Here is a 15,603-nt window from a genome sequence, read left to right as displayed (position 1 = left end):
TCCTCCTACCTCCTCACGATCTTCCATACGCCTACAGCATTCAACAGCAAGGTAAGTAATAACTTGAACATAGTTTTGTAGGTTTATTTAGATGAATTAGGTATAAAAATTTAGTTTGATGTGGGGTTTTTGGGGTAGTCAGGAACGGATTAATTCATTTCCCTTTATTTCTTATGGGGAAATTAGCTTCGGAATGCGAGTTTTCGGAATACGAGGCGTCTCCAGGAACCAATTAAACTCTTAAACTGAGGTATGCCTGTATTATATATATATATATATATATATATATATATATATATATATATATATATATATATATATATATATATATATATATATATATATATATATAATTTATTTATTTATTTATTTTGACATTATTAGGCAATGCTGTGGTCACAAGCTGAACAGCAGTGCAGTGAGCTCATACTTAGTGTGGCAGCCTCGGTTGCTCACTCAGTTCTGAGGTTCTCACACCCGGGAATGTTGTCCACGATTATTTTTTTTTAAGATGGCATCTGTTTATAAGAGCCCTGAGGAAGCTGATGTGAATCCAATGTAGCCGCGGGAGTTTTGAATCATACACTAAAAATATAAGATCCCAGAGGCACGTTGCGCACCCTCCGTCGAGTGCCTGCAGGCGCGTTGCACGGTTCAGTGGTTAAAGCACTACAAATGTTAAAATGTTTTTCCAGAACACTTTGAGGGTGAGGTTTGTGGCATCAGTCACTTCAAAACATTTCTGGAAAAGTGCCCTTTCATAAAGTTTCTTAAAATTCGCTATGATTTTCTGGTCCATAGGCTGAATTAGAGGTGTTAGTGGTGTTAGGAAGAAGGAACCTTATTGTGCCAAATTAAATTTGTCCAACAATGCATTTTCCAAGCCTGGAGGATAAGCAGGAGCATTGTCGAGGAGAAGCAGGGCCTTGAGTGGCAAACTTTTCTCTTGTAGATATTTTTGTATGGCAGGGCACACCACCTCATTCACCCACTCTGTAAAAAATATTCTAGTCACCCGATGCCTTACTATTTGCCCTCCACATCACACACATTTGGTTTTCCTGCACACTATATTTTTTTAAATTTGGATTTTCAGAAAGATACACAAGCAAGGGTTTAATTTTCAAATCACCACTCACATTTCCAAACAGCACAGGAGTAAACCTATCTTTCATAGGCTTGTGTCCGTGCAATGAATTATCTATTTGAGCTCACTTTGTTTTCTTAGGTTCATACTAATTATAGGATTTTAACTATCCATTACTAAGCTAATTATCTTTAAGATCATTTTACTTTATGATTATTATTTTTTATTTTACATTTATATTGTCAGTCTTCACTGATTTTTTGTTTTTCTTCTTTTATTTAACTTCTGTGTCCTTCCTGGGTATCTATTGGATCTTTATTTTACTTCTAATTTGTTACTATTTTATGTGTATTTGCTAATATTCTTGTGTTTTGCTATAATTACTTTGTTTTTACAGCAGATTTAGTATTTATCTGTTTCTATAATTGCTTGTCTTATTGTATTTTCAGTTTGATCCCTCTGCATCTCTATGCACACTGATATTGATCCTGATCTAAATCTTCTGTCTCATATCTACACCAACCAGCACATTGATCATCATTATTGCAGGTATTACACAGCACACCAGGCAAAAAACAAACTCCAAAATAGCACCTGCTTATCAGTTTACAACCAAAATGTTAGATCACTTGGTAAACATTTTGACGATATAAATGCATTACTCACAGCAATAGGTACTAACTTATCGTTCATTATTTTAACAGAAACTTGGCTAAATAAAGACTATACCCAACTCTACAACTTAGCTGGTTATAAAGCTATTCACAACTGTAGGCCTAATAAAAAAGGTGGTGGCACAGCTATATATTACCGAGATACATTTATCTGCAACAGTGTCATTAGTGATAGAGATGACTACTGTGAATATACTTTTGCTCAGTTTACAATTAAATCCCTTAAATCCTCCTTGACTATTGGAGCCATCTATAGATTTCCCAATACTAACATAGCTTCATTCTCAGATAACCTAAGGAATCTCATTATAAACAACAATCTTAACAAAAACCACATCATTCTGGGAGGAGACTTCAATATTGACCTGGGTCAACAAAATTGCTCTCAAGTCGACTATTTCCTTAACAGCATGAACTCCTGTATGTTAATCCCCACAATCACCAAACCTACCCGAGTCACTCAAACATCTGGGAAGATGTTTGAATGGAAGAAGGAGGAAGCTGGGAACACAGCAACCAGCGAAGGAACACCGGAGGAAGGACCCAGTAATCGCAAGTGTGGCAAGAAGGCTACTCTGAAGATACCAGAACAGCCGTCTGAACCACAGTCTGCCCAACATGTAAACCAGAAGGCAAAGTTCAGAATCCCGCACAGCTGCTCGAACAACGCCAAGTCACCCGGATCCCCCACAGCACCAATGGACCTCAGAACTGTAGTTAGAGCAATGCCGCAGAAGACAAGAAAAGAAAGGCAGACAGAAAATCTGAAATGAGGCCCAACCAAGTCTGAACCTGGGATGGAACCAACTGGGACTTCCAGCATTTCATCAGGAACCAGAACCCAGTGAGCTGGGAAAGGACAAAGCTAGCAGATAAACTGGCTGGGAGCCCATACCAGACAGTCGTCGAGGAAGACCAGCACCTAAAGATCGAACAATGAAGATGGGTCACCATGACCCAAGTCAAGCGAGTACAAACGCATGGTGCCAGATATACCCTTTCTATAGGAGATCCCTAAATCAGTAAACCTGTTGCCCCACTACAAATCCTAACCAATCCCTAAACCCCCAGATGTATAGGGATATGCCTATAAGCATCCATGAGATCTATGGAATTTATCTAAACCCTCACATTGGCATAGTAACATTTGTGACAATAACTGCATTTGCATAGGAAATAATCATGAAACGATAGTATGATTTTCTGGGGGAAGCCCTGTCGACTCCCCGGAGCTTTACCAGGCTGATATGCTAATGTCAGACTTTGGCATCAGTCATGTGTATGGAGTTCTAAGGCCTACCGGGGACCACGGCCAGAACCTGGCCCCCAGAGAGAGGCAAGGGGAGCAATGGCCTATAGAAACCCCCATGTGGTTGGAAGCATTCTATGTCTGCCATCGACCGGGTCAAGCATCCAGAAAGGTAAGCATTCCAAAACAAACCCCTATTCTGGTTAAAATTGCTACCTAAAGCCGAACTAATGGATAGAACTCCCCAACAGAAAACAAGCAAACTAGTATGACGTCACACGTCACCGCGCCGCTGTCTGTGCAGCTTCCCCCCTCCCCAGGAGGGGGAAGGGGGAGCCCCAGACCTCCCACGCCAGCTATCCCCCCATCAGTTCTTCAGCTGTTGACCTTCCTCTGTGGGTAGTTAGCTCCGGGGGGAGCCGACAGGGCTTCCCCAAGAAAACCAGCTTTGAATGTAATGAAACGCCATTTTCTGGGTGAGACCCGGAGGCTACCCGGCAACCCTCCCTCCCTCCGGTCGGCGGTTTTTCACGTGTTTTGACATCCAGCCTCAGAACTGATGGGTGGATAGCCGGCGTGGGAGGTCTGGGGCTCCCCCTTCCCCCTCCCGAAAAGGGGGAAGCTGCGCAGACAGCGGCGTGGTGACGTGTGACGTCATACTAGTTTGCTTGTTTTCTGTTGGGGAGTTCTATCCATTAGTTCGGCTTTAGGTAACAATTTTAACCAGAATAGTGGTTTGTTTTGAAATGCTTACCTTTCTGGATGCTTGACCTGGTCGATGGCAGACATAGAATGCTTCCAACCACACGGGGGTTTCTATAGACCATTGCTCCCCTTGCCTCTCTGAGGGGGCCAGGTTCTGGCCGTGGTCCCCAGTAGGCCCTAGAACTCCATACACATGACTGATGCCAAAGTCTGACATTAGCATATCAGCCTGGTAAAGCTCCGGGGAGCCTTCGGGTCTCACCCAGAAAATGGCGTTTCATTACATTCAACGCTGGTTTTTTTTGCAGGTCTAGGTAAGCTCCACTACATCTATAAAGACCTATTACATCCATAATAGCATCATGATATAAATCCAGACAATAACAGTTAAAATCATCATATGATGAGAACCACATTACACCATGAATCAACTTAAGATCATAACACTACTTTAAAGGTTAGCCAGTACTTTCTCTAAAAATTACTTTTCCTGAGACTTTTTTTAATTTGAATACACAGTAACCCATTATTTATGCAGTGCAACCTTGATTTGGCAAACTGTATGAAACCAACACCGATTCATTGGAGTGATACCTTCATGAAGCATTTGCAAGATGCAACCTTTTTAAGACAAGAAAAACATAGTGTTTTACATGTTTCCTTTTTGTCACTTTGCTTCCATTTACAAATTCATTAAAAAATGTGGCAGGAGCCATATTAAAATAGCTACCATTCATACCCCACTATTTCCCATGCTCAATTGGCCTAATTTCACCAAACCAAATTTCAATTTTAATATATCATATGATGGACAACTTTCCCACAGGTCTATAAACTCTGGCCCAACCTTCCTAAGCAAGTCCAAATACCCCCTGCTTCACCAATTCTCCAAAAACTTGTTCAGCAAAGGAAGTAAGTCTGGCCTGGACAGCGTGCATTGCAACTGGAGATTCACAGAAAAGAAGTTCGCTGAATCAGGAGTGCACTGGTATTTATTTATAGGCTGTGGTTGAGCCTCATTAACATGATAAAATAGTTTTGGTACAAAATACTCACTTTAGGATTACGTAGGTGAAGAGCCAACTGTATGATGTACTGAACATCAGCTGCAGCTGGATACCGCATGAGAAACTTTAGGCATGTTGTGTAGTCACCAACCAACACTGGTTAAATAAAACATTGAATTAATACTGATAAGATTTTATGTCACTAATAATTATGGAATAATGAGAATATCATATATTGGATTTAAATATTATGTACGCAAGAAACCAGCATTTAATGTAATGAAACGTCACTATCAAGGTGGGCTCTGGTGGCTCCCTAAAGCTACTATGCTAATGAATAGCCAAACTACTAGATGCCATCAGTCACTGAGTTCTTTTGGTTTACTGGGGACCATGAGCTAGAAACTGACCCCCCCCCCTACCCTCTAGAATGGTGCAGGAAGCAATGGCACGTATGATAACTATCTATGAATTTATTGGCCAGCTACCCACCAGGTAGGCACCCCAAAATAAATCTTATCTGATTAAACATTGCTACAGAAAGTCAAACTGTTGAACAGAATTTACAAAACGAAAAATGAGCACACAAGAATGAAGTCACAACCATCATCTCACCCCCCCCTCCCCGAGAAGGGGAAAGGGGGAGCCCCAGACCCCCATGCCTGCTATCCATACCCGAGTTCTGAGACTGGATGTCAAGACATGCGAAAATTACCAACCAGAGGGAGGGAGGGTTGCTGGCGAGCCTCCAGGTCCCACCCAGGAAATGGCGTTTCATTACATTCAATGCTGGTTTTCTGTGGAGAGCCCCTTCGGCTCCCTGGAGCTACTTCCTCAAAGATAAAACAAGAGGGACTTACCCGGGAGGCAGTCGCCACTCACTCCTACACTCGAAGTTGAGTGTAGGAGCGCCAACCCAATGCGACACACGCCTGACTAGGGGCCAGGAACATTAACTAGGTAGCGAGCAGCCAGGACCCCGTTCGACCTCCAAAAACCCCATGCCCGAATGTCAGCCCAAGTCCTATTAACGAAGACGGCAGCCAACGCAGCAAACTTACGAACTTCATGGGCACGAGAATAGTCTGCAAGCTGGCTGGACCAAATAACTCTGAGGACAACCTTGGAGACCCGAACACTGGAACAGGGAAGAAGGGAAACCGAGTCAACCGAAAGCACGTCCCTGGCCACCAAGTCCGTGGTGCGTAGTGTTATGATCTCAGCCTACAGGAGAAACGAGTCTCCCTCCTTGAGAGTTATTCGTCAAGCCTGACCTGATTAGAAGGTCTAGCAAATATTGAGGTGATAACGCATATGTAAAATAGTTGCTTGGATATGTATAACAATTTGAGATTATGGGCAATGAAGAAGAAAACAGATAAATGACTGGCTAGGAGATGTGGACATTTTGCTGGAGGCGTGAGGCTCGCTTCTGGAGGGGCTTTGACCTCACTTGAGGCCAGACATCGCAGGGGAAAAGCCGCGCTCCGTTGAGCTCCCGTCAGAAGGGAACCCCTAGTGATATATCTCGAAGAGAAGAGAAGTGTGCAGACGTACCAGCTGTGGAATCGAGCTGGGGACGTGTGGTCTCAAGTCATGGGCGATAATTAGTGAATATTAAGCCGCCCGGAGGCATTATTGTGGGCCGTGGAGCGCCCTGACCAAGCCTCGTCAGAGGAAGAAGCGCCCTCGACCAGACGATCTGTGGTAAGCACGATATACGCCAGTTCATAGTGATTGCTCGTAGTTGGTCGTGTGCCCAGCGACAGTAGCGATGTTTATTTATAAGTTAGACATGTTTTAATAAGGCAGAAGGCCTGAAATAAGAGAGTGGAGAGGGAGGAACACGGAGCGACGTCCATCCCCTCTGAGCGCTGGCGGGCGACTGAGGGAGCCTGGCTCCTGACGGAGGAAGACCCAGCGAGTGAGGACCGCCGCCAGGCGAGGTGGAGTATGGACCCGCCCAAAACGGGGGAGTCCACTCTCACTGTATGTAGAGAACAGATAGAGGTTGGAGGCAAACATATTGTGTGATTATTTTTGTTTATGTGTCAAAGGGGAAACAATTTTATTGGAGTGTCGATGGGTTGCAGGTTTGTCTTTGAGGAAGAAGTTGCTGAGAACTTCGAAGCCAGCAGATGAAGTAGCTGATGAGACTCCAAGATAGTGGAGGCGAGGACCTCGAGCTGTGAGAAGCAGTGAAGAGGAGTGTCACGTGCTTCTGTAGAGGTGGTGTAGCAGCCAAGAGAGCTGTGGAGGAACCTAGCAGAAGGGTGAAGCACCGTAGTTGCTCAAGGAAACTTCATGATAGCAGCCTGGAGGAGCTGCAGAGGATCCTGGTAGTGAAGCCCGGAAGAACCTAAAGATATTAGGGTAGTGAACTTCCAGAGGTGGAAGGGAAGTTCTGGTGGATCACTTATAGGGAGTTGATAGTGTTTGGTTGTCATTAGCGTGCAAGACGCAGTGAGAGGTGAGTGACTGTTTGCATTCTTATGTCAAGGAGTGTTTTATACTGAAGTTTAGAGTTACAGTCATAGGCTGGATTACCTACAGACGTATGCGTTCTAGGACTGATAGAGTGATCGATTGATCATTGTTGTGTATCAATGAACATTTATACTGATATATGTGATTGCATTCAAATGCTGATTTTCTATATATATATTATCTTGCTGATGGTGCAACAGTGTATGTAGACTTGATCAACTTGAGGTGGTTGATAGTATCAGGTGGTGAACCAGGAGATAGGATACCACTTGATAAGCTGATAATAGAGTTCTGATGGTGTTGGAGTGCAACCTGATTGTAATATTATAGAGTATAGGATTCATTATTATTATGTGTGTGTATGTGCTTTGTCCAGTAAATGTATCCCAATTTGCTGGTGTTTGCCCTTGTCCTAGTGAGGCTTCCCAGGAGGTAGTAAAGAAGGAGAGAGAGAGAGAAAGAACCAAGAACCACTGCTGTGGGCAGGGTAGAAGGTAATACTAGTAAGTCATAGGGGATTGAGGAGATCATATCTCATAAGGAGGAGAGAGTGGGGAGTCACAGCGGCTCAAGTGGGTGTGTGCACGTGACAACGAGGCTAAGTGTTGGAGCCGCATCCCCTAAACGTGTGACGTTGAGCCCCTCTCCAAGAGCCAGAAGCGCCAAGGGTGATCTCCTAGTATAAGCACTCTACCGAGTTGTGTGGGTTGGGTTGTCCATAGAGAAGAATCAACGACAACACCAACCAACCCACAGTCTATAATAATTGGGGGCCTGTGTCCGGGAGAGTGAACTGACACACCCACACCCTGTCCAAGAGTGGATTTGTACACCCTTGCTGAGATAGATAAACTGTGTGACCGCAGGTGTATATTCTCTCTCTTGGGAAGATTCACAGGACAAAGATGGATAAGGTGCAAGCATTTGTGGAGTCAGGCAAGCCTGAGGACTTGGAAGGTTGCACGAGGGATCAATTGAAGCAAATAGCAGAAAAATGTGGCATTAGGTTGAAAGCATCTAAAGTAGCTGGGATGAAGGATGAGATCCTTAGACAGTTGAGAGCCAGAAGGGAAGCGGCAGAGCAAGGAGCCCAAAAAGGAGCTGAAAGTGGAAAGGAGGATGATAGGCAGGATGAAGTGAGATCCCAGGGATCAAGTAGGAGTAGCAAGAGTAGCCGCAGTAGCAGGAGTAGCCGAAATAGGAGCTTGGAGAGATTCCAGTTAGAGCTCCAGATGCAGCAACAGCGTGAGGACAAGGAGAGACAGTTCCAGCTGGAAAAGATGAAATTAGAACTCCAGATAAAAGAGAAAACCAGACTGGAAATAGAAAAAGAGAAAACCAGACTGGAGGTAGAAAAAGAGAAAACCAGACTGGAAGTAGAAAAAGAGAAAACCAGAGTAAGAGAACTGGAGTTGGAACAGGAGAAAGAAAAAGAGAAAGCAAGACTAGAGGTCGAAAAAGAAAAAGCCCAGGTCGAAAAAGAAAAAGAGAGAACAAAACAAATGCAGATAGAAGTGAATAGAACCTTGGCTGAGCAAAGGATTGAACATGGGTTGCCAGAGAGCACCACCCAGGTATCATGTAATACAGCTGCAGACACCAGACATTGTTGCACTCACGGAGACAAAACTTGAAGATGTTATTTTAAATGAGGTCATATTCCCAAGGGGCTACTCAATTTGGAGACGGGACAGAAAAATTAGGAAAGGCGGTGGCGTTGCTGTGCTGGTAAAAGAACACCTAAAGGTGAAGGAAATAATGACTGCCAATCCACAAGAAGTTGACATAATAGCACTAGAGATCTGCTATGAGGATGATAAACTAATGATGATAAATGCATATAGTCCACCGCCAAGCAGCACATGGTCAAAGGAGGAGCTAGATAGTAAACGTGAAGGTCTTATAACAATAATGAGAGAGATTATAGCGAGAGCGGATAACGATAGATCACGACTGTTGATAGTCGGTGACTTCAACTTGAAATCCATAGACTGGGAAGCATATGAAGCTAAAACAGAAGATTTTTGGACCTGTAAATTTGTAGACCTCATCCTGGAAACATTCTTGTATCAACATGTTAAACAAGCTACGAGGATGAGGGAAGGGGACGTTCCCTCCATGCTAGATTTGATATTTACCAGGAAGGAGGAAGAGATATTTGACATTCAGTACCTTCCTCCCTTGGGTAAAAGTGACCATGTCTTTTTGGGAATAACGTATGCAATGTGTTATAAGCTGGAAGAAAATAAGGAGGTTGAAGCAGTTGAAAAACCAGACTTCAGGAGAGGACATTATGGTGACCTTAGAAATTTTTTTAGTGAGTATAATTGGACAGACTTGATGCTAGGCAAGGAAGTGAATGAGATGTATGGCAAGTTTTGTGAAATATATGATAAAGGCACAAACAAATTTATACCAAAACAGAGATGCAGAACTAGGAAACAGGATTGGTTCAATAGAAATTGCGAGAGGGCTAGAGACTGAAAGACACAAAAATGGAATCAATACAGGAAAAGGCCGAACCCCCAAACATACCAGCGATACAAAGATGCGAGAAACAACTACACGGCAGTGAGGAGAGAGGCAGAAAGAAATTTTGAAAAAGGGATTGCGGACAAATGTAAAACAGAACCAGGTCTATTCTATAAATTCATAAACAACAAATTGCAGGTAAAGGATAATATTCAGAGGTTGAAAATGGGAAATAGATTCACGGAAGATGAAAAGGAAATGTGTGAAACACTAAACGAAAAGTTCCAAAGTGTGTTTGTACAAAATGAAATCTTTAGGGAACCAGATACAATAAGAATTCCAGAGAACAACATAGAACACATAGAGGTGTCTAGAGACGAAGTGGAAAAAATGCTCAAGGAGCTCGGTAAGAACAAAGCAGCTGGCCCAGATGGCGTTTCACCATGGGTTCTGAGAGAATGTGCATCTGAGCTCAGCATTCCACTTCACCTGATCTTTCAGGCATCCCTGTGTACAGGAATCGTAGCAGACGGGTGGAAACAGGCTAACATAGTTCCAATCTACAAAAGTGGCAGCAGGGAAGACCCCCTCAATTATAGACCTGTATCATTGACAAGTGTAATAGTGAAAGTATTGGAAAAACTAATCAAAACTAAATGGGTAGAACACCTAGAGAGAAATGATATAATATCAGACAGACAGTATGGTTTTCGATCTGGAAGATCCTGTGTATCGAATTTACTAAGTTTCTATGATCGAGCCACAGAGATATTACAGGAAAGAGATGGTTGGGTTGACTGCATCTATCTGGACCTAAAAAAGGCTTTCGACAGAGTTCCACATAAGAGGTTGTTCTGGAAACTGGAAAATATTGGAGGGGTGACAGGTAAGCTTCTATCATGGATGAAAAATTTTCTGACTGATAGAAAAATGAGGGCAGTAATCAGAGGCAATGTATCAGAATGGAGAAATGTCACAAGTGGAGTACCACAGGGTTCAGTTCTTGCACCAGTGATGTTTATTGTCTACATAAATGATCTACCAGTTGGTATACAGAATTATATGAACATGTTTGCTGATGATGCTAAGATAATAGGAAGGATAAGAAATTTAGATGACTGTCATGCCCTTCAAGAAGACCTGGACAAAATAAGTATATGGAGCACCACTTGGCAAATGGAATTTAATGTTAATAAATGTCATGTTATGGAATGTGGAATAGGAGAACATAGACCCCACACAACCTATATATTATGTGAGAAATCTTTAAAGAATTCTGATAAAGAAAGAGATCTAGGAGTGGTTCTAGATAGAAAACTATCACCTGAGGACCACATAAAGAATATTGTGCAAGGAGCCTATGCTATGCTTTCTAACTTCAGAATTGCATTTAAATACATGGATGGCGATATATTAAAGAAATTGTTCATGACTTTTGTTAGGCCAAAGCTAGAATATGCAGCTGTTGTGTGGTGCCCATATCTTAAGAAGCACATCAACAAACTGGAAAAGGTGCAAAGACATGCTACAAAGTGGCTCCCAGAACTGAAGGGCAAGAGCTACGAGGAGAGGTTGGAAGCATTAAACATGCCAAAACTAGAAGACAGAAGAAAAAGAGGTGATATGATCACTACATACAAAATAGTAACAGGAATTGATAAAATCGACAGGGAAGACTTCCTGAGACCTGGAATTTCAAGAACAAGAGGTCATAGATTTAAACTAGCTAAACACAGATGCCGAAGAAATATAAGAAAATTCACCTTCACAAATAGAGTGGTAGACAGTTGGAACAAGTTAAGTGAGAAGGTGGTGGAGGCCAAGACCGTCAGTAGTTTCAAAGCGTTATATGACAAAGAGTGCTGGGAAGACGGGACACCACGAGCGTAGCTCTCATCCTGTAACTACACTTAGGTAATTACACTTAGGTAATTACACCCACCAGAGGTTAGGGTTAGGGAGAAGGACATTCCCTTGTTTGTGCCCGAAGAGGCAGAGAGCTTCTTCGAGCATTTTGAGAAAGTAGCCAGTATCAAGGAGTGGCCACAGGAGGAATGGGCCCAGCTGGTCCAGTTAAGATTGACTGGTGCAGCCAGGGAGGCTTACACCCAATTGTCACTGGAAGAGTGCCAGGATTACGCCACAGTAAAGAGCAGCATATTGCGCTCGTTTCAGTTAACCCCAGAAGCTTATAGGAAGCGCTTCAGAGAGATGATCAAAGTTGGAGCATGTACGTTTGCTGAGACAGCAAGAGATCTGGAAAGACGATTCCAGAAGTGGATTGAGGCTGCTGGAGTTGGATCTTACGCTGACCTGAAGCAACTGATGGTCATGGAGAAGTTCTTGGAGATGATGCATCCCGAAACAAAGTTCAAAATCCAAGAAGCAGGGATAAAGGAGGTGAAAGATGCCGCAGATAGGGCGGATATGATTACCGAAGCATACAAGAGCTTAAGGGAGAACAGAGTGAGAAGCGAGGTGAGACGCAGCAATAGCAGATCCAATGGAGTCTGGGGAGAAAGAAATTATGAAAGACCCAGAAGAGTCTGGGGTGAGGAAAATTTTGATAAATGGGCAGATAAAAGTAAGTACCCTAAAACTCAGAAGAGTAGGTCGTGCACTTCATCAGAAAGTGAGGATGGAGGAGCCAAACGAGAAACTAATCGTTATCCAGGGAATCAAGAGTCCAGTAAAGTCCCACAGAGTGCAGGTAGTGTACCTGGCCCGAGGAACTCTCATGTGAGTGGACAAAGTCAGAGCCGCTTTGATACATATAGAAGAGATTTTTCCCAGATGAGATGTTACAATTGTAACGGATTGGGTCACGTGATGCGAGATTGTAGACAGGGCAAGAGAGTTGTGACCCTGGCCATGTGTGACCCCCGAAGTAAATATGCCAATGTGTTCCAAGACAAACCACAGAGAGCGAACTTAGTGAACGAGAGGTATAGGCCGTTCATGAGCAAAGGTTGGATCAGTGTAGGAGGCCAACCTGAGGTAGAAGTGGGTATCTTAAGGGATACCGGAGCTAATCAGAGCTTGATTACGAGAAGCCTGATTGGGAATGATCGACGGTTAGCTGGCAGGAGTAAAATGAAAGTGTATGGGTTGTTGTCTGAGAGTGACATGCCCATTTGTACTGTCCAGCTAAGGTCGGAATATGTGTCGGCAGAGGTGATGTTGGGAGTGTGCCCCGACATACCTGTTCCAGGAGTCCAAGTGATCCTGGGGAATGACTTGTGCGGGACAAAGGTGTTGCCAAGAGTCATAGCGGAGACTGTGCCAGAGGAGTGCCCAGAAGGCCACGGCACGGGTGGGACACCTGAGAGTGTGAACCTGACTGACATCCGAGGAGATGAGTCAGGAGACCGCCAAGCCATTGAGTACCCTGTCTCGGTAGTGATGAAGACAGAGGTGGCCGACAAGGAAGACGCTGGAGGAGATGAGACAGTATCAATTAAACCGGTAGAAGATATCGACGTAGATATAGCGTGGTTGTTTGATGAAGGTCCAGCCCAGGAAGATGAAGTCTCGGTGAGGTCAAAAGTGAAGATGGCCCAGCCGAAGAAGAATACCGTGAAGAGAGTTGACCTGAGTAAAGCCCAGACTGCTGAAATTAAGAGCCGGAAGGTGAATGCAACTGTGCTGAGTAGGAATGAGTAAGGATGTGGACAGACTGAAGACGGGAATAGAGCGTCAAGTGGTCCACGAGCACAGAGGCATAGGGATAGTGGAGTTAAGTTGTTTGAGATGTCAGGAGTTGGCATGTTTCACAGACAACGTGGAGGAGAAATAATGAAGAAGAGTGATAGCCGAGAAAATGAAAGGAGAAGAGACAGCATGTGTGGAGAGATGCTTACGAGCACTCTAGGAGAGGCAAAGCGACATGTATGGTCGAGTGCTGTTGGCTGTAGTACAGTGCTCAAAGAAACTTTTAGGGAACGAAGAAGAGTTGAAGGAGAAGAAAGGGAGTTGTATACAGGTGAGAAGTGTGGGAAGAAGATGATGATACAAGCATGGAGGAATAGAAGAAAGCCGAGGACTCGATGGAAGTCAAACAGGATGAGGTCTCGGATAAATGAGGAGACAAAAGGGAGGATCGTCGGTGAAGACGAGGGAGTGAAGTGTGATGACAGGAGACGGAAGTATAATGGCAGTAGATGGAATTGTGAAGGCGACAGAGGAGGTACAGACAATAGATGTTTGACTCTGGACGTGAAGAGAAGAAGACGAGGTAACGGAGGGTGGAAACAATAAGTAGAGTGGACCAATGGATTGCAGGCGTCCAAGGAGGACAGCCTAGCCAAGAGGCGCCAGAGAAGTCAAATCGTTTGTGAGAAGATCGTGTTTCTGGAGAGTTGTGAGCCAGATGTTGCAAGGAGCAACAAACTAGTTGTAGACTCCTAAGGGAGTATGTAAACGGACTAACCGGTCGAACCAGTCGGTTGAAGAACGAGACAGTGTAGTGGCGGATGTATTATCCCGAGCCTAGCCACTAGAATAACTCTCAAAAATAAGGGGAGGGGAGTGTTATGATCTCAGCCTACAGGAGAAACGAGTCTCCCTCCTTGAGAGTTATTCGTCAAGCCTGACCTGATTAGAAGGTCTAGCAAATATTGAGGTGATAACGCATATGTAAAATAGTTGCTTGGATATGTATAACAATTTGAGATTATGGGCAATGAAGAAGAAAACAGATAAATGACTGGCTAGGAGATGTGGACATTTTGCTGGAGGCGTGAGGCTCGCTTCTGGAGGGGCTTTGACCTCACTTGAGGCCAGACATCGCAGGGGAAAAGCCGCGCTCCGTTGAGCTCCCGTCAGAAGGGAACCCCTAGTGATATATCTCGAAGAGAAGTGTGCAGACGTACCAGCTGTGGAATCGAGCTGGGGACGTGTGGTCTCAAGTCATGGGCGATAATTAGTGAATATTAAGCCGCCCGGAGGCATTATTGTGGGCCGTGGAGCGCCCTGACCAAGCCTCGTCAGAGGAAGAAGCGCCCTCGACCAGACGATCTGTGGTAAGCACGATATACGCCAGTTCATAGTGATTGCTCGTAGTTGGTCGTGTGCCCAGCGACAGTAGCGATGTTTATTTATAAGTTAGACATGTTTTAATAAGGCAGAAGGCCTGAAATAAGAGAGTGGAGAGGGAGGAACACGGAGCGACGTCCATCCCCTCTGAGCGCTGGCGGGCGACTGACGGAGGAAGACCCAGCGAGTGAGGACCGCCGCCAGGCGAGGTGGAGTATGGACCCGCCCAAAACGGGGGAGTCCACTCTCACTGTATGTAGAGAACAGATAGAGGTTGGAGGCAAACATATTGTGTGATTATTTTTGTTTATGTGTCAAAGGGGAAACAATTTTATTGGAGTGTCGATGGGTTGCAGGTTTGTCTTTGAGGAAGAAGTTGATGAGAACTTCGAAGCCAGCAGATGAAGTAGCTGATGAGACTCCAAGATAGTGGAGTCGAGGACCTCGAGCTGTGAGAAGCAGTGAAGAGGAGTGTCACGTGCTTCTGTAGAGGTGGTGTAGCAGCCAAGAGAGCTGTGGAGGAACCTAGCAGAAGGGTGAAGCACCGTAGTTGCTCAAGGAAACTTCATGATAGCAGCCTGGAGGAGCTGCAGAGGATCCTGGTAGTGAAGCCCGGAAGAACCTAAAGATATTAGGGTAGTGAACTTCCAGAGGTGGAAGGGAAGTTCTGGTGGATCACTTATAGGGAGTTGATAGTGTTTGGTTGTCATTAGCGTGCAAGACGCAGTGAGAGGTGAGTGACTGTTTGCATTCTTATGTCAAGGAGTGTTTTATACTGAAGTTTAGAGTTACAGTCGTAGGCTGGATTACCTACAGATGTATGCGTTCTAGGACTGATAGAGTGATCGATTGATCATTGTTGTGTATCAATGAACATTTATACTGATA

At 44.2% G+C, this 15,603-nt stretch overlaps 1 protein-coding gene across 1 annotated transcript in view; it reads right to left on the bottom strand.

The window, feature by feature from the left end:
* Positions 1-15,603, bottom strand: part of TBC1D5 (TBC1 domain family member 5) — a gene marked incomplete in the record, with an annotated part of 601,299 nt that overhangs the window by 144,165 nt on the left and 441,531 nt on the right. Inside the window, 1 exon segment of the mRNA XM_045742746.2 lies at positions 4,772-4,878. Within this exon segment, the coding sequence (XP_045598702.1) occupies positions 4,772-4,878 (107 nt within the window).

Source organism: Procambarus clarkii, chromosome 11, assembly GCF_040958095.1.
Source record: "Procambarus clarkii isolate CNS0578487 chromosome 11, FALCON_Pclarkii_2.0, whole genome shotgun sequence".
Classification (NCBI taxonomy): domain Eukaryota; kingdom Metazoa; phylum Arthropoda; class Malacostraca; order Decapoda; family Cambaridae; genus Procambarus; species Procambarus clarkii.
This window is presented reverse-complemented; position numbering and strand designations above follow the sequence as displayed.